Source organism: Embiotoca jacksoni, unplaced genomic scaffold (assembly GCF_022577435.1).
Source record: "Embiotoca jacksoni isolate LCO1_2020_lvr unplaced genomic scaffold, fEmbJac1.0.p SCAF_17, whole genome shotgun sequence".
Lineage (NCBI taxonomy): Eukaryota > Metazoa > Chordata > Actinopteri > Embiotocidae > Embiotoca > Embiotoca jacksoni.
In genome coordinates, this window is record NW_027185307.1 from 11,184,331 (window position 1) to 11,208,027 (window position 23,697).

Consider the following 23,697-nt stretch of genomic DNA (forward strand, 5'->3'; position numbering starts at 1 on the left):
TCATGTTTACTCTAAGAGGGAGGATGTATGATTATGTGTCAGGAGCAAGACAGACAACAGGAGCTGTGAATTCTTTGTTTCCTTGTTTTATTTCATTTGTCATGACACAGGACTCCTTTGTAAACCAGTTTTTTTCATCTCAATAGGACTTCCTTTTGAAGTCAAATAAAATAAAAAAATAAAATAAAAATAGTCTTAGTGTGGAATTACATACTTTCTTGCTGGAGCATTTCTGGAAAAAATCTCGTCTCTATTTTTTTTTTTTTTTTGGTCAAACTAAAAATAATGAATCCCTGATTCCACTAGATTAAAGTATCCAGTTATGTTAAAAATAAGTATATCCAATGGAAATTGTTGACTTTTTCAACAGATTTGAACAAGCAAGCACCGGTTCCGCTTTGAAACATTGCCGATTATTAAAGTTGGCATTCTAAAATAAATGACACACAAAATTGAATTTGTTTCACATTTTATCATTTAAATAAATGAGCAAAACAAATTAGTCACATTGAAAAATAAGTAAGTAAGCACACTTCTTCATTCATCACAATTTCCAATCCATCAAATTATAATTAGAGGATCCAGATTAGGCCCCAATTATTAGAATTTCCTTCAGGAGGTTTGGGGATGCTTCGCTGCATTAGGGACGGGGCAGTTTGCAGTCATTGATTTAACAAAGACTTCTTCATAATCTCAACAGGTGCTTGATGATGAAATGAACCCGAATTGGACTTTTCAACAGCACACAAGAAACTGAGGTTTGGGGGGGAAAACCTTGTTGAAATGTTGCGTGCACAGGGATTTGAAAAGGGCAGTAAATGCCAGAAAACACATTTTGCGAATGAAGGAATTTTGCATGGAAGAGTGGGCAAAAATTGGTGGACAGTTCTGCTAAAATTATCCAAAGGGGGCAAAACTGGCTTCTGATGCCGGGGTTGTATTTACTCTTTGCACAGAAGAAGATTACATCCTTTTCTTTTTGTTAAGTAAACAACTACTTTATTGTCTATCTGTAGTCGCTGTACCAAAGAGCATCAAATATTTGGTTTTGTTCAAACATGTTGAAAAAGTGAACGATTTCCATGTGATGTCAGTTTGATTTCCATGCGACTGAGTGTGACCTGAATGCCCTGTCAATCAAACAGCTCGGATCGGTGCGAAATCTGTTCACTCTGATGAGAAATAACAAGGGTCATTTACATAAATTCATCTTCAAATTCATTCATATTAACATCCTCTCTTAATCAAATACTTACAGGAAAATACAAATCTCTCTCTCGCACACGCACACATACACACACATTCATTCATTCAGTTCTCATGCAGACCCTGGTATTTGAATCATCTTGGTGTTTTCATCGTCGTTTCCTTGTTCTTCTTTGGGTAAAGGGTCGTACTGTCGCCGATAAAGCAGCCGTGTTACCAGCGTGATGATGAACATCTCCAGGATCAGCAGCTGCTGGCTCATCACTGTGGACACAGGAAGAGGGGCAGAAAGTGAAGCAAGTGGGAGGGAAGGTCAGCTGTCGAAGGAGGAAGACAGGAAATCAAAGTCGACTGTAAGGAGTCACTCCTGGGGAACCAACGAAGGCATAATGGGCTTTTTACAGATGGATGTTGACTCACTGTATCCTCTGGCTGCAGCGGAGAAAGGTGGAGTGCAGGCGATGGTGCCATTCAAGGCCAGGATGTTGATGATGGCTGTCTGCAGCTGGCTCAGGATCAACACCAGCTACCAACACACAGACACACATACACACACTCTGCTAAAACTGACAAACCCAATGCTGGAAAATCATGGCACAATCTCATGGCAGCCCGGTAATCTGACTTGTCATTAGAAATGCGTGTTCACTTGTAACCAACCATATGTAGCCGAGTGGTGCTGGTTCGTGTCTACGAGGAGGTTTGTGAACAGCCCTTTGTGTGCTTCTTTAGTGTCGTACCTGGTACAAGGCGTACTTGGGGATGATCTTGAGCGTTCGCAGCGTGTTCCTCAGGTGCATGAACGTGATCGATACTGGCCACAGAGCTATGATTGTCAAGATGCCCACAAATGGGTTGATCCATATTGCAGTTCCTGTAATGCTCAACTGAAACAGAGTCACGCAGTAGAGTCGGGAAGTCAGGCAACACAACAACAGGGAACTTAAGAGACACTGCTGACAAAACATTATATGAATGAAATATCACAATACATAAGGTGTTTTTTTTTCCCCCATCGGCAAAGCATATTAGAAGAGAACTGACAGATTTTAGCAAACAGTTTCCACAGCAGTAAAACAAGAATAAAAGAAAAACGGGTATTAAAGTCGTGTCATGCAGCAGCATGTGAATGTTTGCATCTTACTACCAGTTTAACAACAAGACTATATCTATAACCGTATTTAGCCATATACTGTGTGTGTATATAGTAAAGTACAGCTGAGGTGTCTGCACTGCCAATCAATAACAACCTTCATTTCTTGATAGTGAACAACGTCAATTCATGATGTAAAATTAATTCATTAAACACAAGTCGCACATTAAGGAAGATTACAACTGTTGTTTTCTTGAACTAATATAAAAAAAAGTACCTATTAACTTTAAGATAACCAAAATTAGAAGTACAAATTAAAACTGCAACCAGTGACATAAAGGCTCTCGCACGGTGCACATCAGCCTACGTGGGACCACATATCCCCGCTTAAAGTTTAAATTTTGTTCTCCTTTTGTGTCTTCAGCAGGGGGCGCTACGACTATGAGCGAATATTACCATTCAGGTGTCTTCAGCGCGGGACTGTTATCAAAGATGTAATGTTTGAGGAAGATCCGAATATGTCCATAAAAGTTACAGTCACTTGTAGTTTCATGAGGAGACGCTCAAAATGGCCACCACGGCACGGACACACCGATCGACGAAAACAAATCCATGATGCCAAGAGACTTTCTTTGTACATCTCGGTGCGATACACGTGTCCAACGAATTTGGTGCATGTAGGTGAAACTAGGTGCCGGGGGGGGGGGGCTGCAGTTTAGGGGGGCGCCAGCGAGCCGTTTGGCCACGCCCACTCGCAAAGCACATATCAGATGTATCGTCTCTCCATGCCGGATGTATGCCCCACGTTTCATAAGGTTTCAAGCATCCTTCAGTTAGTTTAGTTAGTATGTTCTCTGTGTGCCCGGGTGGGTTCTCTCCAGGTGCTCGGGCTTCCTCCCACCGTCCAAACACATGCATGTCAGGTTAAATGGTGATTCTACAAATTCCCCGTAGTGGTGAATGAGTGCGTGAATGGTCTTTGTTTCTTTCCGTCTATAAGTGTTGGCCCTGTGATGGACTGGCGATCTGTCCAGGGTGAACCCTGCCTTCGCCCAAAGTAAGCTGGGATAGGTACCAGCCAGCCCCCCCCCCCCCGCCCGCCCCGTGACCTGTTCAGGATAAATCGGTTATAGATAATGGATGAATGAGAGCTATGAAAATGAAACAAAAACAAATTCGGAGTGCAAATACACGGAGGGTACATATTTACAACTCACGTCGCTCAGGTTAAAATTCCCATTGGTCCACAGGATGATGGAGAGGATGGTGAAGACGAGCTTCAGGAGAGCGAACTGGAAGGAGCCAAGTTTGAGCAGGAAGAGAGAGCGTCTGGAGTTGGAACAGAGGAAACGTATTGCATGGTTGCTCCTGGTAATACAAAATGGTTTAGCCCCCAAATGCATTTAAAAACAATCACAAGTCCGTTGTAGAATGCCCTGAGCCTATTCTGCACCACTTCTGCAGGAAGTTTTGAACAATTCGGAGTGGCCCTGGGCTCCTCTTTATCAGCTTTAGGCATGTTGAGATTTGAACGTTGTTGTGCAACCGTAACAACATTAAGAGTGCCCCTGCGGTGCTTTGTGATTTTTTTTTATTTTTTTTTTTATAAACAGAACATACTGGCAGTAGCTGGGCATGTATTGGCTTGATGATCATCATCAGTATTGTGTGCAGACATGAGGGTTTTATGAGGATTAAAGCACCTAATGTTCATTGTAACCTGACATTAACATGCAGATTGCGGGGCTTAAACAGCAACAACACCGCAGCTGTGGATGGATAAGAGGATTGATGTACACAACAAAAAGTGTATGACAGCCGACTATAGTTAGATCAATCAACTGTGACACGTATTGAAATCGCAGCCGGTCTTTACTCAGCCAGCAAAGGGGCATGTTGGGATTGCTGAGCACATGTTGCCCTGACAGGGTTGAACGACCAGGGGTGTGCTCAACCCGTGTTCGGAGAATAGTCCAATACTGTGTGTGCAGAGGCTCCACGAGTTTACTTAATGTTCGAAAAGGTCTAAAAACTACATAAAAGCCACCCGACGTGGTCGTAACAATCATAGGAGCTGCACAGGATCTGTTCTTCATTAACATTGTGGGATGTTTTAGTCACAATCCGGGGATTGCCCAATGTTACAGCTTCAGTGTACCAAACATGTTTATATGTGTGTCTTTTTAAATCCTTGGAAAATTACCTCCCTTCACTGCAGCTTTTTAAATCCAGACGGTTAACAAATAACAACTACTGTACAAACACGACCCAAAGTCACTTCATATGCAGCTTCATATTCAGGAAAATGTCATCAAAACATCTTTTCCCTGGAATTTTACTGCCTGGAGGGACCCTTTGAGAGATTAGAGATTTTCATCCAATCTGATGCAGGAGAGAAACAAAAACAAATCACTCTTCTCCCGAGAATAATGGCAGCAAAGATCCAAATCTCCACGTGCTGCATTGGAAGCTGGCCAACAAAAGTCATCAAAACTAAAGATATATTTGTTTACAACCAGCGTGTTGTTAGAAAAATACATGTTCATTTCAGCTACCCCGGCGGTCGAAATGAAGGAAGTTGTTGCACACGCTGCATGTCTGTGGGGAGTTTACCGTGTGATGGCCACGTGCGGCAGGCAGAGGCAGCAGCAGCAACAAGGCCCCGTGCTGATCTTCAGTTTGTGCTTCCCTGCCCGCTGCAGGAAGGCCTCGTCACCACCCACCTCCTCCAGCATCAGGATCAGGAACTTGAACACCACAATGGCAAAGTAGCTGTGGATACACAAGAGGACGAGGGATGGGTAACTGGAAAAAGGTCTCCGCGTCTTTGAGGTGGAGATTTGAGAGGCTGCGTTAACACGAAAAGTAAAGAAAGAAAGAAAGAAAATGAAACCACACGTTGCATAATAGCGTTGCAGTTTTCTATTCAACTCTCTGTTGGTTATTAAGTTCAAGTTTTACTATGATTGGGGCTCTGTGTGTAAAAACGACAACATTACAGCACAGTGAGAGATGGAAGGTGAGTAAGAGAGAAGGGAAGAAAGAGCACACCCACCAGGCAGAGACCATATCAGTAAACATGGTTGCTCTGGGAATCCACATCCCCATACACGACATGGTGCCAATCACCTAAAAAAAAAAAATTAAAAAAAAAAAAGAGGAGAAAGAAGGAAACACCAATGTGAAGACTTTTGACCACAACCTGTGAATTTTGTCCTGGACTTGGTGAAGAATATCAATGTCATCTGTCCCCTGCCCTTACTCACCGGTGCTGCCCCGTTCACCCAGATGATTACGCTCTTCTTATTGGAGGCCACTTTTCTGTAGATGTAGATACATTCCTCTATGTAGACCAGCATGGACATCGCTGCCATGAAGGTGAGGAGGGAGTATAAGATGATGCCAAAGATGTCTAACTCTGGAAGCACAGACGGGAAATGACACCAAATTAGTTGCCTTCTAATTTGAACTGGGACTCTGGTCACAGTGGACATTGTCCCGGAAACGGAAACTTCATATTCTCTTTAAAGCCGTGCCATATTTTAAGAAATTCCCTCAAATATGTCCTGATATATCGTAGAGGGGGATGAAGGATCTTAAGCAAACATTTGTGCTGAATTTAAAGAAATTGCGAAGGATTCCGAAAGAGGAATTAAGTCATCGTTGCATCTCGGTAGGATTATTCAGGGTGCAAGAAAGTTGCCGGCAGAGTGCAATTCCCGCAAATCACATCAGACCTTTTAACGGTAAACAGTCATGGTTTCAAGTTAATTGCACAAATAGATAGTGTATCATGATAACCAAGATCTTATCATCAGTAAAATAAAGAATGGGAGGAAAGGCTGACTAAATGATTTCCGCATGTTGTCTGAGTATTGTTGAACTGTGCATCATTTATTCCCTGGTATCCAGTCATTAGCAGTAATTGGTCCACAACAACAAACACAAACTGACTCCCTTTCAATTACAATGATTTTTCTCTGCAAGTGGCCCCTGCGTCGTGTTGTGCTTGTCCAGATTGAAAATTGGAATTTATATTGATATTTGAGAGAGTAGACGCTTTGAATTTTTCCTTCATAAACGGAAATGTCCTTCTTTGCTCTGTTTGTTCAACTCTCAGTCACCTGGTGCAGTCACGCATGTGGAGAGCATATTCAGCTGCATGCAGCAACGAAACTGATCCAGATGGTAAAACTTTGACCTTTTCATGCTTAGCTCAACCAATTCAGAAGTTTTGAGGCTGATACTGACATTTTAGAGGATGAAAAATATAATAAAACACATTGTCTGGTTCTTTTTTTTAATTTTTTTTACACAATATTAAGGAACATTTTTAGCAAATTGGTCGACAATCTCTATACCGAGAAGGACATTTGAAGGTGCAACTTGTTAAATCCCTGTCAGTGATATTATTTCTAAAATGACGTTAGACCTATCTTTCTGTGCAGCAATGTCTTATTATTTATTGGCGCACACACACTGCTAATACACAAATATTTTCTTTTATATTGTATATTTTCTATATCAGATGATGTATCTTAGTTGCAGAACATCATCTGTAAATTAGAAACTGGTAAAACTAGATTTTTTTTTCTTTAATAAAATTAATTATCCTTAAAAACGTGCACTTTTTACACATGATCAGAGTTTTAAAATAAGCAGATTATCTTTAATTTTCACTTTGTGGGTTTCAGAAGGTACAAAATTATATTTTGTCCTGAACGACAGAAAAATAAAGCGGGGAAATGCACAAAAGCAAAATCATAAAATGGCGAAACAAAATTTTATCTTGCAATAACGAAGACATAGAAGGATTTTTATTTTATTTTGTTTCTGCAAGATTAAAATAAAAGAAGGATACTTTGTCCAAATCCATTGGAATCCCACATGCAATAAGGCTCAATGTGTTTTGCACTGTACTTTCATATACATTTATTGTGCTATAAACAGTGATTTAGATTCAGTAGCCTAAACATAATATCTGTTTAAGTGGATTTTGTTTATAGGTGTCAAGATGCAACATTTTTTGAGTATTACCAGAAATTCCCAAAAAGATCAATTCAACAGGAGTCAGAGCCCCAAACGGGAACTTACAACACTAAAGTCGCCACCCTAAAATGAATTAATGGATTAGCTGGCAATAAGAACGGAGTTCAGTCTGAACACGTACCTTTGATTGTCTATTTGCCTTGATATTAAAGACCAGTATTTACTCATATCAGTGCCTTAAAGGACGGGAGTCGGTGGAGCCCGCAGAGCGACTGAGATGTCCTGGAGGTCCTCGGCAAACAAACACATATCTGATATTCACTTTTACTTTATCTACAGGAAGGTAAACGTCTTTTTGTATCTGCCATGGCAATAACCTCCTTCTTTTAGCACTTTAAAGCTCAGAAAGAAAGAATCAAGTTGACCGCTGCATGCAGTCTAAGGGAGACAAAGCCTCTCACAGGGACCTCCGGGAATCTATGAAGTCTGAATTAAGTTCGTCTTCTCCACCGTTTCCACGACTTTTCATCTCGGTGTACATAAAAATCCCAACTAATTAAAATTCCTGCGGATGAGATCCGCTGGTGCACATAGTCCACTCCCTCCACACTGAAAGCGCATCAGGTGCAGCTCCCTCGGAAACTTGGGGACAGTTAGGGACAGCCCGATGAGACCTTCTCTACTCACTGAGGATGACGTCGATGGCGACGGGAGGTCCATCCGTGCAGCTCGGGTCAGTAGTTCGGTTGGATCCATTATTCATGTTTTCTGCTGATTATTCCCAAACGTGACTTCCACTTCAGTGTTTCAGCCCGGCTTTACGTCCACAGACGCTCGGTGCGTAAAAGTCGGCAGCCGCGTGGTGTCTCCCTTCCAGAGATCCAAAGAGCGTCTTCAAACTTTTCTCTCAGAGATATATGTCTCCCTGGCACCCCAAAACATTTGTTGCAATCAGCGGGTCCGCCCCCTTCCCGCTGTGATGGGACGGTGAGTCACCCGCGACCAATGCGTTCAGAGTAACTGACGGGGTCGTGTCGTCACGAGGTAGTCATGCCATTTGTTTAATAGAGACAACTATTATTAGAGTTTTGCACTCATTTTGCCGTCTTTGACTTTGCTTTTTATTGGTTTTCCTACATTTTGATGCAGCCATAAGCCGATGGAAAATTACCAGATGCAACAATATTTCATTACGGCAGAAACTTGAGAAAAATTGTTGTTTTTGCGCCACCTTTGATTTGTGGCAATCTGTTTCGGCAGCTTGTGTTATAGCAATCTGTGGCCTGTGTTGTGACTTTCTGATGCTTTAGTGTGGTTATGGTATTTCAAGCCCACTTTTTATGATTCATTCAGTCAAACCAAGACACAATTAACTTCAGTTAAAATTGTTCTCTCAAGCCTGTATTTCATTCTGAAGAACTGTCTTTCCTCCCTTGTAATTTCACATGAAATTATGCATTTCGTCCCTCGTTGAACGCAAACACAGTATTTTTACGGCTGGTAATGATACCCAACGAGCTGGTTGCATTATGGTGCAGACTAATCCAAATACCTTGTTTTTTCTGATCACCGCAAGTTACTGGAAAACTCCAGCATGATTTGAAATAGAGTTAAGAATGGAGGAGGGGCAGTTTAACAGCTTTGAGTAGGTGTGTGTGGTGTGGTATGGGAGGAGGCATTTCTTAGCACTGGAGCCTGTGGTCAACACACCGGGCTCACATCACATGCCCCCCGCCCCCACCAGTTCCCATAGCAACATGTACAGGGGTGTCGTCATGTGAGGCATTTGCTGCAAATCTTTTTGCACCCTTGGCTTCATTTGAATAATGTTCCACAACACTGAGAGGCCCGAGTAGTGATTCAAAACATCACCGAATGAAAGGCAGCATTACAGTGATGCATGAGATATGTTCTGGGTACTAGATGTTTTCTCAAAGTCTGAGCATGTTCTGATGAGAGAGAACAGGCTGTTTTTTCTTATCGTGTGTCTCAACACCTTATCATCATACATCAATGTCCAAGTTTCAAATCTGCCTGTTTGTTCAGGTGAACTTTGGCTCCGAGAGGTTCAAATAACTTTATTTTGGTTTGCTCCGAGATAAAATATTTTTTATCCTTGAGGTTCATGTACAGACTCGAAGGAGTGATTAATAGAGATGACTGACAGTCATAAAAACAGTGATACACACTCAAATAAAGGAAGCCACTACACATCATCTACAGAGCGTTGCATACAGGTGGGATGAGAAGAACTCACTCATTAGTAACGTGTCTGTAAAGCTGAATTCCCCTATACATGTTCCCCTCTGTTACAAAATACACCATACAGGAACACTGAATCATTTTTAATCAAGTCTGAGCAGCTTTCCTGTCGATTCTGCGTCAAGGCGCACCTACGTTTGTATTTCACTATATGCAGACTCATCAGAAATGATTTGTCCAGACTGGCCTGAGTTTAGGGAATTGATAGAACAGTTGTAATAATCTGCAGTGCAACCTGAAACCAGATTTAATTTGTAAACCTGAGCAAGTCTCTTGTTCTATACTGTAGTGACTGTTGAGATAGATTGTTAACAGACAGTAATTAGGGGGAACACGTGCAATGAAAACAGCTGTGCTGATATTGCTGGGACGTGAACATTTACTGATTTACATCTGGAAGCCAGATTAAAGTTCATTTGGTTTCAACTTCACAGTCAGTTGCACAACTTCAAAAACTGCAGAGGAAAAAGCTTTGGATTTCCTACCCAAAGTTGTGTATGTTTGCTGAGCCTGATGTCAATCAGGCTGTCCTTCTAATGGATAAACCAATGATCCTCAGTGAAACTGTGGCTGCTCAGCTTTACTTTACTTTGAGGAAACTATTTTTTTTTTTTACAAATCAGTATTTACTCTCCCTGAAAAGTAACCCAGCGGTCATTACCTTGGGAGATTAAGTGGATAAACACACACGTGTGCAAAACCAACAATAATAAAAAAAAAAAATGTTCCCATTTGTGGGGGGGTTCTTATTCTTCTACTCAATGAAAACCTTTACATGCTTTCTTTCTCTGAGGTGACGTTTTTGATTCCATTGTATCCAACACTGCAGTTTTGCTGCAGTTGGTGTCGACACCGAGGTGTTTATGCCAAGTCCTGCTGTTATCAACTTGACCAGTGGGCTAAAGATCTGCAGGACAGATGTGATACAGACTGTTTTGTCGCCATCTGCCTGCACCACGCGGATCTGTGAATCAGGCAGTTTTGTAGCAAAAATTCAAGTGACTCTCAAGGGACCGGAGGGGATGAGCTTCTGCTATCTCTGCAGCAGAAGTCAAGGACCTGGGTGTCGGACAGATAGCAAAGGTCAATGTTCAACGGGGTTCCACAATCTGAGTCCACAACGAGTTCACCCTCTTAAAATACAGCGGGCATGATGCAAAATGCCTCATAGCTTTTGTGTCAAAAAGCACTTAAGTGAGTGCGAGTCAAAGCAGTGTTTGCTGTTCCTAACCACTGACAGCACAAGGCTGAACAGTTATTACATCTGATACCGACAGTGGGCCCGATTCACAAACACGATTTGAAGCATGACGTACACGCATATCTTAAATGGTGCCAGCGTCAATTTTCACAAATGACCGTCCCTTTAAGTGTCCAAAACTACAAAGACGAGATGATTTTGCATATTTAGAATATACTAAATATATTTTAGTGTATTTATCTGCCTGAATTGCAGTATCTATTATTCATTCATTGTTAATTTTCATGTATTTGTACATTTTGGTTGTAACATTGCATTATTTTGCCGTTATGTATTTTCTGTTAAATATCTAACTTTCAGTACTTGTACTGTGCAATGACAGTCAAGTTTAATGTGATCAAATAATCTGATCTCATGTTACAAGCAGCAGCTTTAATGTCGTAAACTTCATGAAACGAGCCCTTGAACAGCTTTCACATACAAACGAACACTGTGCCTCGATTCTCCTCTCAGACACAGCTTATACCTGTAATATATATATATATATATATATATATATATATATATATATATAGTCTGTTTGATAAAAAAAAAAAAAAAAAAAAAAAAGACACGTTTACCAAAAGATAAATAAATAAAAACTCACAAAAGACCCTCTCCAGTGCCGGTCTTTGGTTTGTCCATCCTGGGCTGCTGTAGAAACACGTGTGTGGAAAAAGACCTGCTCCCTGTGTCGATATGAAGGCCTCATTCTAAGGTAGCAAACACACAATGATTCTTAGTTTCAGATGTTTATACACTAGTGAAAATATCATATTGCATTTATGACAAAAAAAACAAAAAAAATCCCCCTAAATCCTCCAACCTTTAAATGATTAAAAGGTGTACGCAACATATTTTCCACATCAAAGCTGAAAAACAGTTCTTGTGTTTTCAGAGGGAGCTTCAACAAATCCAATCAGTTCCTGCAAATTATGTCACTAGAGGCCCCTTTGGTTGGGGGTGAAGACTTCAAAGTTTGACAATGAAACAAATCATGGAGGTGGGCGAGTTTACCAGATTACCCACATTTACTAACATGATTGGGCATTTTCTGTGACGATTCAATCACACAGGTAATGTTCAATCAAAGCGTAAGCTGAAGGCACAGGAGTTTAAGAGGCCGTGATCGGAAACGCACTCGGGAAGCATCGATTTCTGATCTGTTCAAGCCACATTCGGAGGTAGCCTGAACAGGTCGGAGCTCAATGCTTCCCGATTTGAGTTTCCACCTGTACTTTTGCCGGCCGCTTACGGTCCGATGACGGCCAGGTCATACACAGGTCCGGATTGAAGTAGCCAAATTGAAACGGCCTCAAAGACAGCTCCCCTATTTTGTTCTAGTTGACTGGGTGTGGGGGGGGGGGGGCAGGCTTTAATCTTTAGTGAGTTCATAAGTACCTTGGGAGTCGATGGCGTCAACAAGCTCGCAATGTATGACAGTAGTTGTGGTGTGAATAGGTTTTGGGTTGTTGACCCACCTGGCCATTATATGCGAGTCGTTAGGGTCACAATAGTTACGGTTTGACTGGTTTATAATCTTGCTGGGTGGGGATTTCAGGACTGCATTTTAAGTGGCTGATAAGTGGTGTCGTAGACCGTTTCCTCTGTTCCACTTTGAGGTAGAATAGCCCTTTTTTTTTTTCTTTTTAAACCATCGGTCTTTCCACGCCTTAATGTGTAAATCACTGTTCTCGAATGAGTGTCCCTCGTCTTTCAGTTGAATATGGAGTCCTGTTCTGAAGAACTGGCTCTCCTGTTTTGTGCCACGCTCTTGTGAAACAGTTGCTTTGTTTTCCCAAATGTACAAGTCTCTTTCCTCACTGCATTACACTGCAAACCTTTCAGGGATCTGCCTGCGCCTGGGTGTTCTGTCCTTGGGTTGGACAGCGATGCTTGTACCCTGTGTGAGCACTGCATTGTGGGTAAAGTAGGTGGGCAGGTTGATATCCCCGGTCCCTGGTGAAACAGTTATAAAAAATAAAAATAAAAAAGTGCAATGCTAAATCGACGGAGCACTCAAAATTTGACTGGAGGTTTAAAAAAAACATTTATTGTTATTTTCACGTTAACTGTGTAGAGGCATGTACTTCATTCACAAAATAGGAACAGTAAAATTAATTAGACAAGAAAAATATATATGTTGTCTTTTTCTTACATTATCAATATATATATATATACACACACACACACACACACATTGTAAAATAGGACATTGTAACAAAAAGAATGTAGCAATAAGCAAGTTATGGTGGGCTACATCTGCACTGTGAATGCAGATGGAGCCCGTTGTCAGTCTAAAAAAAAAATAAAAAAAAAAATTAGACTGAAATTTTCAGATCCTTCTTCCGCAAGAATTTTATGGCTTCATTTATAAAGTTGAGACAGACCAGAGTAAAGCTAATTTCAAACATGACGCACCTAGCTATAGTTGGAAAAAAAAAAAAAGACAAAAAGAAAAGTCCGTTATAACACCACAATCCCCGTTTTTATGGTAAAACACGTTACAGAAGTTAGGCGCCATGCTTTTGAGCATTAGTCGGACAGTTATGGATGTTCACAGACATATAAAAATCTCATGGCTGCACAGAAGCATTTCTCCCAAGACGACAATATTACAAAAGAACACTCACTTAAGCGTTACAAAATACACGCGCGCACTTTAGTCTCGAGGCCAAACAGCCGAGAGAGAGAGAGAATATACAGTGCATCTGGAAAGTATTCACAGCGCTTCACTTTTTCCACATTTTGTTATATTACAGCCTTATTCCAAAATGGATTAAATTATTTTTTTCCCCCTCAAAATTCTACACACAATACCCCATCATGACGTGAAATAAATTTTTTGGGGAAATTTTTGCAAATCTATTAAAAATCAAAAATGAAAAAAATCACATGTACATAATTATTCACAGCCTTTGCCATAACACTCAAAATTGAGCTCAGGTGCATCCTGTTTCCACTGATCATCCTTGAGATGTTTCTACAACTTGATTGGAGTCCACCGGTGGTAAATTCAGTTGATTGGACATGATTTGGAAAGACACACACCGACTATATAAGGTCCCACAGTTGACGGTGCATGTCAGAGCACAAACCAAGCCATGAAGTCCAAAGAATTGTCTGTAGACCTCCGAGACAGGATTGTATCGAGGCACAGATCTGGGGAAGGGTACAGAAACATTTCTGTAGCATTGAAGGTCTCAATGAGCACAGTGGCCTCCATCATCCGTAAATGGAAGAAGTTTGGAACCACCAGGACTCTTCCTAGAGTCGGCCGCCCGGCCAAACTGAGCGATCGGGGAGAAGGGCCTTAGTCAGGGAGGTGACCAAGAACCCGATGGTCACTCTGACAGAGCTCCAACGTTGCTCTGTGAAGAGAGAAGAACCTTCCAGAAGGACAACCATCTCTGCAGCACTCCACCAAGCAGGCCTGTACGGTAGAGTAGCCAGACGGAAGCCACTCCTCAGTAAAAGGCACATGACAGCCCGCCTGGAGTTTACCAAAAGGCACCTGAAGGACTGTCGGACCATGAGAAACTAAATTCTCTGGTCTGATGAAACAAAGATTGAACTCTTTGGCCTGAATGCCAAGCGTCATGTCTGGATGAAACCAGGCACCGCTCATCACCTGGCCAATACCATCTCTACGGTGAAGCATGGTGGTGGCAGCATCATGCTGTGGGGATGTTTTTCAGCGGCAGGAACTGGGAGACTCGTCAGGATGGAGGGAAAGATGAATGCAGCAATGCACAGAGACATCCTTGATGAAAACCTTCTCCAGATCGCTCTGGACCTCAGACTGGGGCGAAGGTTCATCTTCCAACAGGACCACGACCCGAAGCACACAGCCAAGATAACAAAGGAGCGGCTTCGGGACAACTCTGTGAATGTCCTTGAGAGGCCCAGCCAGGGCCCAGACTTGAACCCGATTGAACATCTCTGGAGAGATCTGAAAATGGCTGTGCACCGACGCTCCCCATCCAACCTGATGGAGCTTGAGAGGTCCTGCAAAGAAGAATGGGAGAAACTGCCCAAGAATAGGTGCCAAGCTTGTAGCATCATACTCAAAAAGACTTGAGGCTGTAATTTCTGCAAAAGGTGCTTCAACAAAGTATTGAGCAAAGACTGTGAATACTTATGTACGCGTTATATTTTCATTCTTTTTTTTTAATAGATTTACAAAACTTTTAAACAAACTATTTTCACTTTGTCATTATGGGATATTGCGGATTGTGGATTTTGAGGGAAAAAATGAATTTAATCCATTTTGGAATAAGGCTGTAACATAACAAAATGTGAAGCGCTGTGAATACTTTCCAGATGCACTGTAGGCAATGTGACAAACAACAAGAGGGCAGGTCTGACGTTTCAGAATCAGTGGCTGGAAGTGACGAGTGGCACGAACCCACCTCCTTAGACGTGATACAAAATGTCCTTTTTTTTTTTTTTTTTTTTAATGAACTAAACGTTTGAGTGTGAGGTTTAGAAAAGATCAGAGCACAACCTTGGCTTGGATCGTGACCTCCAACAGTCCGCTACTTTGAGATCCAACCACAGTGTAATTATACAGTAACAAATATCCCCCAATCACGGCTTTGTAAAGACTAATTATAAATACACTCGGGCTCAAAAGGTCTAACGTGATCGGAAGGATAGAAACGTAAACATAAAGTCCAAAGAGCAGGCTGTTTGATATTCTTTTTTCTTCTTTTTTTTTTAAACGCGCCCTGATTCCATCTAGTACCCTCACCTGATCTGTCTGTGGTATCCTCAGCACATTACCAAGAACCCCCCCCCCCCGCACCTTACGACATGACTAACTAACTCCACACGACAGACACGGCTGTAATCTTGTACATCACCAGAGTCTGGTGGGATGCGTATGTAGGAGGCTCGTCCAGTAAGTCAAGGGTGTGATCATGCGTGCGTGTAATGTCAGGAGTGTCGTCAATCACAACGAGGTGAAACTCCTTCCTGAACAGTTATTATTTGGTTATACTGACATGACGTGTGACATGCGTGAAGTCTGATTATTTCTTTTGTTCTTTAAAAAGTCTTTCTTTAGAGATTTTGGCAGGCCCCTGTGAATCACAGACCAGATGTTCAGCACCGATACAATTCACCGTTACGTTTTTAACAGTTCAAGGTCACAACACTAAACTACACACGACTACAGTGACGAGCAGAACGGAAGCTGCGGCCGACGTGTCTGTTTTACAGTCGATCAGAGGGCTCCGGCTCACTTTCGAACTAAAGCCGGATGACTTCTTGCTGCATATTAATTGGATATTCAGAAAACATCTTATTCTGAAGAAAGCTCCACCTTGAAATTAGCCTGAAAGTGTGCTGAGCCCCGAGTCGGGACGATGCACAGAAGATTCTCCAGCTGAACAGGGCAGAGTACCGGAGTCCTGTCGTCACCTGCTGGCCAGCACTGGTATTGCAAGGACATCATAACCCCACAGCAGGTGGGAGAGGACAGATAAACGTTGTATAAAAAATTTCGCAACGACTACTGGTAAATGAAATTTGGTTAAGATGACATTGGCCAGTGAGGTTAAGATAAAGCTAGAATGCTGTAAACACTTCAGGTTCTGAGGTCAGAGCTCCTGACAAGCCAGCCCTTATTTTGGCAATGAGTGTTGGTGTCTTTAGTAAAAGGTTGAAGCGTTGAGCTGTAGAAAAACAGGCTGTAGAGATCACAGGCTAACAATCACTGATTAGACTCTGAAAGAACAGGAAGTGAAGTACGCTGCACATTGCACTGAGAGAGACATCTCCCAGGTTAAACTGTCCGGTTACAAATAGCATGTTTGAACACAAGTTGGCCACAAAAACACATAAAGCTGATTCTTTTAGTCTCATTAGTTGTTAAAAAAAAAAAAAAAAAAAAAAGAGGAAATATGACTGGACTTCGAGTGTTACATACATTCTCCTCTCGCACACGCACGTGCACACGCACGCACGCACACATACACACACACACACACACACACATACACGCTACTACCAACAGCCATCATACCAGGATGCTTTTTGGAGATGATTAAAAAAATAAAATTAAAAAAAAAAATTAAAAAAGCAGCACGTTTTTTTGATGGAAATTGATAATCTACAAAGTGCAAATGTTCCATCTTGTGCTCTGATATCCAAAGTGCCACCCATTCTTCCCTGTTGTGCACTCGGTGCATTCCACTGAGCCATGCAGTACAGTCCTCTGTAAGATAGTCCAGGTTTTGGTGGAAAACATCCATCTCAAAAAAGGTGCGGCCCTCATTCACCGCAAGTTCCAACATTATTAGTTAAAAACAAGACAAAAAAACAAAAAACAAACATGTGTCACAGATAACCTGATCCTTCTCCACTGCTTGAACTGCCTTTCTGACAACAAGGGAGAAAAATGTTCAAAACAAACATACTGCTCAGCTCCAGCTTGTCTTCACTGCCACTTTGTGTCAGTAAAATAAAGTCTCGGTGCACCCAGAAAGCTTTTGGCACAAAAAGTTGTCTCATTAAAACACCAAACGATTCCCGCCAAGATTTTTCAGCTATTCTTCTTGAATAAATGCTCCAAGTGTGTGAAAAAAACAACAACAAAAAAACGGCACAAGGAAATATGTAGCTGAATATGTAACTGTTAATGCGCGCACGCACGTGTGTGTGTGTGTGTGTGTGTGTGTGTGTGTGTGTGTGTGTGTGTGCGTGCGTTGGTGTGACTGGGAACAAGCTTGCATCACATGTCTGATGGGGGTTGGTGTGAAATGAGCTCATGACACTGCTTACGAAAACGCCATAAATGCAGTACTGTGCTGTGATGGGCAAATAGACTGCATTTCCATAGTTACTCTGAATGGGTCCGTGGGGATGCGGTTGCACCAGGGGGTGGGGACTGTTGCCATAGTGATGAACTACACTGCTGTGTTGCTTAAGGCATCATATTAGATGACTGAGGCGCTTCTCCTGTGGCAGAGAACAAACAAAACAAAGATAATTGCATAAATCACCATTGTTTACATTCAAAATGTGCATTAATTGTACAATTACGTACTTCTGTGTGACATATCTGCACACAATAAATGTGACCGTTGCAGGCCCGACACGGACTATTAAGTCAGAGCTGCACTCGAACCTACAGACCGACTGATTACCTGGTTAGGACTCGCTCTCCATGGAGATGGTAATGGTTTCACTTTCAGCTGTGAAACCAAACAGAATATGTGATGAGGGGAGCTGTTAATGTTAATTCTGGCTGTGAAATATTATCTCTCCTGCCAGAGCTCACCTGATTTCAGGGCGTTATTAGGCAGATGGTCTCCGATGTTGTTGGCATGCTGCTCGGTGCTCAGGAGGCGATTCTGGGACTCGCCGAGCGGGCTGGCGGGGACGTCGGCAGCACTGGAAAATAAACTGCCATTAGGTCCGTTTGCCGAGCAAAAAAAAAAAAAAACGTCTTCGGGGTCTCGTGCGAAACACCAAGTCTCTTTTATTACACTGAGATTTATCACCTTTTATTGGGCTCTGGTTGCAGGGTCACCGTGGCCTGCTCTGCGTCAGCGTTGACCAGCCGAGTGGGGAACGTCAGACCGTCTCCCTGACTGGAGTAAACAAAGAGGAAGCTAAAGATTAAGTGCCGTCAACCCGCAAGGAAACGTACCATAACCGGGCTCGACTTCCACGGGGCCCGCAACAAAAGCGACCTGATCTATACACAGAGGACATCCACAGTTTTCAGCATCAGTTGCAAGTCAAACCTTTTACCTGGTGAAGACGGGCAGCAGCCAGTACTTCTTCTGGTCCCCGAAGACCTGAGCGATATTCTTCCGGAAACCCAGAGAGAAGCCGTTCTTGTCAGAGCCTGTCCTAAAGACCGGTGATCTGAACGCCTCTGCAGGAAGGGAGGGACGTGGACAGAAAAAAAAAAAAAAAAAGGCATTTTAACCACCTCTACAACATTTGAACAACATGCAACCTCCACCTGATGAAAATCTAGGACTGTGACAATGAGAAAAGGTCATCACTAAATATCTTCTGAACCATTTTAGATAAAAGAACTTCTGACAAATTGTGTTGGCAGATGTATAATCACCTCCACACACACATTTAAATGTATATAGAGAAACATGTTGACATTTTTGAGCTGCTTAAATAAAAGATAAACTCCTGCTGAATCAATGTGTGTTTGTTACCTATGGTGGACCTGTTCTTCCCTACAAGCCACAGGTGGTAGCTGAAGAGGGACAAAATACTGATGCAGAACATGGCCGCCACAAAAAAAAGAAACAAGACATGGAATTTGGCGTGAGTGTCTGGCAGCTCATTCTGGGGAAGAGACGGGAGAAGAGGAGAGCGAGACAGGAATCAATAACAAATACACAGTGTGGATATTTATGGAAAGGAAGAGCGATAAGACGGAGAAAGTGGGGGGAAAAAAAAAATAACTGAAAAATAAGAAGAGTCTCGTGGAGCACATTACTGCATGCACATCACGATGTGAACCATGGCAATGACGGTGAGGCACCGTAACGCTGAAAGGTTTCGGAGGATGGCTGAGTTACCTTTGGGCAGTTCTCTGCCGATTTCCTCCGGCAAAGCTTTAGTACAAACAGAAACGAGACTGGTTAGCAACACCAGGAGAGAACAGGCGGGAGGGAAGGGGAGGGTAGAGCACTTAGAAATCAGGAGGCAAACACAAGTCAAGGCCAAGCCGGGTGAAAAGAGGGGTTGGGGGGGTGGGGTGGGGATGAAAGAAAGAGAGTGGGTGAATGAGCAAACTGTGCCCAGAATGGAGAGAACAAAGGGATGAAAGAGGAAATCGAAGTGGAGCAGCCGGCGAGGGAGAGAGAAAAACACTGGAAAGAAAGGAGGTGTCTGCGACCCGCAACGAGTGGTGTGACTGATGGTTCCGATAGTGGCGAGGGAGAATTTGAAGAAGAAGGAGAGAGGAGGGGAGAGGGGAAAAAAAAAAAGAAAAAAAAAAGAGGGATGAGAGAACAATGAGCCAGTGTGAGAGAAGTGGGGATAACGGACGGGAAACAGAGAGGGGTCAGAGGGCGGAGGGTGAGAGAGGACAGGGGAAAACAAGGAGGAGAGGCACAGCGCAGCACAGGGGAGGTCAGCACCATGCACAACCCGCTCACAGGACGGATGCGCATCCCGGCTTTGACGTGCAACCCAGATCTGCATCTGCATCACGCGGACACACATTCGCACCAGCAGCGCGCCGAGGGTGTGCGTCACTACTTACTGTCCAGAACTTTATGAAATATTGCAGAACCGTGGCCGCAATGAACAAGCAGTACACCAGCGAGTAGGCCAGGAAGAGGATGAAAAACTTGTAGTTGGAGAATCCTACACAGTTGTTCACCCTGCAGACACACAAAAGGTCACATCTGACATCATTTCCTCCGAGTAGAGAGCCGATCGAAAGCTGGAGGCTCCCTGGCACTGGCAAGGCAACAACTGGTTTTCTCTCACGAGGTGACATTTTCATCAAAAGCTCTAATGGTTTTTAACATCCATGCAAAAATATCAAACAATTTGGTACTTTAGATCAAGATCCATGTGCTCGATTAATGTTTTTTTTGGTTTTGGCATCGTGTTGTGCTCTTGATATGTCGCCAACAAAGTGCAGTTCAAACAAAGTCCATTTCAGCATTTTTAAACTTCAATTTTTAAGTTTTCAACCCAGTTAAGAACAAACGAATACAGTCAAACGAGCACCGGTCCAGATTTCCGTTTGCTGTCGGCTTTCAAGTATGAAGAAGCAGCTGATCGTATCCATATCTTTGTAATTTGGTGTAAACATTCGACAGCTTGATGGATCTAATGCTAAATATGCTTCGCATGAAATGTGAATCATCCTAACTGAGATGTAAAAAAGAAGAAGAAAAAAGAAAAAAAGGGAAGTGAACCTTACATACCAGGGACAGTGGTGGTCCATCTTCAGCACACACCTGTCACATGCAGCCAAAGAGGATGAAAAGATTCAGAAAAAAACATCAGAACAATTAAAAAAATAAAAATTAAAAAAATCGAGAAACAAGTGGAAGAGAAAATAACATGGCTGAAAACAGTGATTATTTAGTAATACGGTTCTCTGACATGTCACAAGCGGAGCAGTGGTGACATCGGTCTGGCTTGATGACTTGACAGCGGTCACAGTAGCGGATTGCTGCATGGTGGTAACACAACAGTGTGTAATTATTGCACAGATCCAAAGCAAACCAGACTTCACAAATTTCCTCTCAGTCGCACGCGGTGCCACAGACATACCTCCAGCGCCTGTGCGGGTGTACAGAGGCAGGCTGGTGGCAGCTCTCCACAGGATCTCCTGCTGGGACTCTGGCCTCTCTTCCTTCTCATAGCGCTCCTTCTCAGCCTTGGGCAGGCAAAACTGGGGGGGTGACGAGAGCAGCATACATTATCTTTAAAAGCACTTACGAAATTGATATTATTGCAGCGGGGGATTACAGACGTGTGTCGTTTTTTTTGGGGGAGAAAATGGCTTTGAATACCTCTTTGGAGGGGTTGGCAGGCTTGGTGAAGATGGTCTTCCAGTAGGACCATACAAACATGATGAAAGAGAGGTTGAAGCAGATCAGGTAGACAACTGGAGGAGGAAAACCGAGCATCAGAATCACCAGGTTTGACAGTCTCGTGTGTGCATTGACAGCGGACGCGTGCACATTAACCAGCTGATATAAGGAAATGCCGATGTAACTGGGTATATGGGCTAAAAAAAAAAAAATCCATACATCTACATAGTTAGGGAATGAAAGAAGAGAGCTGAATGCTGAATGAGGAGGAGCTGCCAGGCTTCAAGCAGGCCAGCCTCAGCGCTTTGAGAGAAAGCATGTTTTTCTGTGCCAGCCTGTTTTTAGCCGAGTCTACAGAACACATTTCAACAGACCTCAGAAAGATTATCCCAGTAAGTGGAAGAATGGCCCAGTTCAATACAGCATCCATTCACAATGCATTAAATAAACCTTGTTTTGATCCCCCGGGACACTTACTCTGCTCTCCTATACTGGGGATGGTGACTGAAAGAGATCAAACAGACACAATAAACATGTTAGAATCTCAGCAAAACAGTGCCAATCACAGGGGCATTTAAAGAAGCGATTACAGAACCGACAAAAGGATTAGCAGAGGAAACTGAGCATCATGTGATTTATACAGCCGGGGATAAGTACATATATGTTATACATATTTCTGATTCAGAAAATCATACTTATATCTTTCACCTTTTCTTTAAAAAGGACAAAAACCACATGGTATTGCCCATTCAGCTGTTCTAGAGCTTTTGAATCTATCACAAAACAGTTATACTCGGCAGACAGAGGGTGCCCACTCAAATTTACATATTTTTTTAAGAACTTCAAAGCTTTCTTTTCCGGCTTGGGATCCGACTGTATTGTCAGATGATGCTTCCAAGGTCAATAATGGACTTTCAAATTACAAATTTGGATTAAAAAAAATCCCGCGAAAAATGAACTTGACATCTCCGAAGTCTATCTGCTGAGGAAAAAAATGCACTTTGAATCACAACTTTTCTCATATTTGAGCTTTTTTTCCTTGAAGAAAAGCCCCACCGGATACTTTCATCTCTTCAAGCATCTAAGAGTCCTGCAGATGACAAAGCCATATATCTTGTCGGGTGATGCTCACAGTCAGATATTTCCTCTCGAATAGGGTTTTCTGAAACCTTTTTGTATCTCTATTTAAATGCACTTTTTTTTTTTTTTTTTGTATTATTATTATTATTTTACCCATTATAACTATAACTATAACTATAACTATAATTATAGCAACAGGCCGTGACCTCAAATCCTGCGTGGATTATCTGTGATTTTAACACAGAAAAAGTTTTGTAATTACAAAAAAAAAAATACACATACCATCCTTCATCCGCAATTCAAGCTCAGGAAGTCCTTTAAGTTCCTCCATTTATCTCCAATGTTACAGCACTAGCTCTCATTTTTAAGCAAAAAAAAAAAAAAAAAAAAAAAAAGTCTTCATCATACCAGCCAAAATCCCAGTTCAGTTGGCGTTTTAAATCTCCAATCAGACTATTCAGCTCGATACACACCAAAAAAATAAATAAATTAATTAAAAAAAAAAAAAAAAAATCCTCCACAGAGACGACACGGCAGCTGTAGGGACGGTGAAAGTTTTTCTTTCACCTAAACACGTATCCCCCTTGAAATAAGGCAACCCCGAGCGATGGCAGCGAGCAGATAATTGAGCTGTATCGTGATGTTTTGGGAAAGGCTTGCAACAACACCTTTTGTTAAGCTGGGAGTCCATTTACTTCCTGCTGGCCAGCAGCAGCTGTGTGTTTGTGTGGACAGCACGCTGGAAAAAACACATCAGCGTTTAAAGGCTCTAAAGAGGGGACAGACGGCGGCAGGAGGTCTACTTACATATACAAAGCTCCACCACGTAAGCGTAATACGACCAGCAGACGACGAGGGCGATAAAAATCACAGGTATCCATGCTAAACCCCGTTGACAGCATCTCAGTACGTGTGTGGGCGCCATCTTTCTCCCTGTGCTGGGGGAAAAAAGGGAGTGTCGTCGGGTGACGTCACTTGAGCAAAAAAAAAAAAAAAAAAATGAGACAGGAGGTGGTCGGAACAATATTTTAAAGGTGCAATATGTACGATTTTTGTTTGTTTGTTTCAATAATTCCACAAGCAACTAAAATTATCCAGAGAATGGAAAGAAATAAAGGGTTTGATGCTATTTCAAAGATATGTATGTATTGTTTTGAAAAGATAAGGCATGTTAACCAGCTGTTATAGGCTCACCAGCCTGTTGTAGTTTTTTTTTTTTTTTTTTTTTTTGTATTTGCGCTTTACACTTCAGGACTGTATGTTTTTGTGGTTGTGTTTTTTCTTTTTCT

The 23,697-nt window shown here is 42.3% G+C and overlaps 2 protein-coding genes across 5 annotated transcripts; both read right to left on the reverse strand.

The window, feature by feature from the left end:
- Positions 1-70: 70 nt before the first annotated feature.
- On the reverse strand, positions 71-8,617 carry slc51a (solute carrier family 51 member A). 2 transcript variants are annotated; one of them, XM_069151609.1, is made up of 8 exons: positions 7,976-8,617; positions 5,566-5,717; positions 5,355-5,428; positions 4,913-5,071; positions 3,517-3,628; positions 1,947-2,093; positions 1,627-1,732; positions 71-1,470 (listed from the first exon to the last, which is right to left on the reverse strand). In XM_069151609.1, the coding sequence occupies exons 1-8, from the start codon at positions 8,049-8,051 to the stop codon at positions 1,319-1,321; spliced, it is 978 nt and encodes a 325-aa protein (XP_069007710.1). In that variant the 5' UTR covers positions 8,052-8,617; the 3' UTR covers positions 71-1,318. The 2 variants fall into 2 exon arrangements, with proteins under 2 accessions (XP_069007710.1, XP_069007711.1); XM_069151610.1 differs by lacking the exon at positions 7,976-8,617 and adding an exon at positions 7,470-7,922.
- Positions 8,618-12,144: 3,527 nt separating this feature from the next.
- On the reverse strand, positions 12,145-23,338 carry zdhhc20b (zinc finger DHHC-type palmitoyltransferase 20b). Of its 3 annotated transcripts, XR_011178345.1 has the most exons (15): positions 23,216-23,338; positions 21,806-21,832; positions 21,308-21,402; positions 21,066-21,186; positions 20,895-20,964; positions 20,714-20,746; positions 20,038-20,158; positions 19,349-19,384; positions 18,980-19,112; positions 18,552-18,678; positions 18,299-18,388; positions 18,076-18,188; positions 17,942-17,989; positions 17,639-17,753; positions 12,145-12,749 (listed from the first exon to the last, which is right to left on the reverse strand). XR_011178345.1 is itself a non-coding variant. In XM_069151606.1 (14 exons), the coding sequence occupies exons 1-13, from the start codon at positions 23,331-23,333 to the stop codon at positions 17,946-17,948; spliced, it is 1,128 nt and encodes a 375-aa protein (XP_069007707.1). In that variant the 5' UTR covers positions 23,334-23,338; the 3' UTR covers positions 12,822-17,753; positions 17,942-17,945. The 3 variants fall into 3 exon arrangements, 2 of the variants coding, with proteins under 2 accessions (XP_069007707.1, XP_069007708.1); XM_069151606.1 differs by lacking the exon at positions 12,145-12,749 and having other exon boundaries at positions 12,822-17,753; XM_069151607.1 differs by lacking the exons at positions 12,145-12,749; positions 19,349-19,384 and having other exon boundaries at positions 12,822-17,753.
- Between the last annotated feature and the right edge of the window lie 359 nt (positions 23,339-23,697).

Coding starts and splice junctions, on each gene's coding strand:
- slc51a (XM_069151609.1), bottom strand. CDS start 8,051: ATGAATAATGGATCCAACCGAACTACTGACCCGAGCTGCACGGATGGA. Junction 5,429..5,565: donor GGGTGAACGGGGCAGCACCG/GTGAGTAAGGGC, acceptor TTTTTTTTTTAG/GTGATTGGCACCATGTCGTG. Junction 2,094..3,516: donor GGAATTTTAACCTGAGCGAC/GTGAGTTGTAAA, acceptor ACTCTGTTTCAG/TTGAGCATTACAGGAACTGC.
- zdhhc20b (XM_069151606.1), bottom strand. CDS start 23,333: ATGGCGCCCACACACGTACTGAGATGCTGTCAACGGGGTTTAGCATGG. Junction 21,833..23,215: donor CGTGGTGGAGCTTTGTATAT/GTAAGTAGACCT, acceptor GATCTCTTTCAG/TCACCATCCCCAGTATAGGA. Junction 18,189..18,298: donor CAACCAGAGCCCAATAAAAG/GTGATAAATCTC, acceptor TTTATTTTCCAG/TGCTGCCGACGTCCCCGCCA.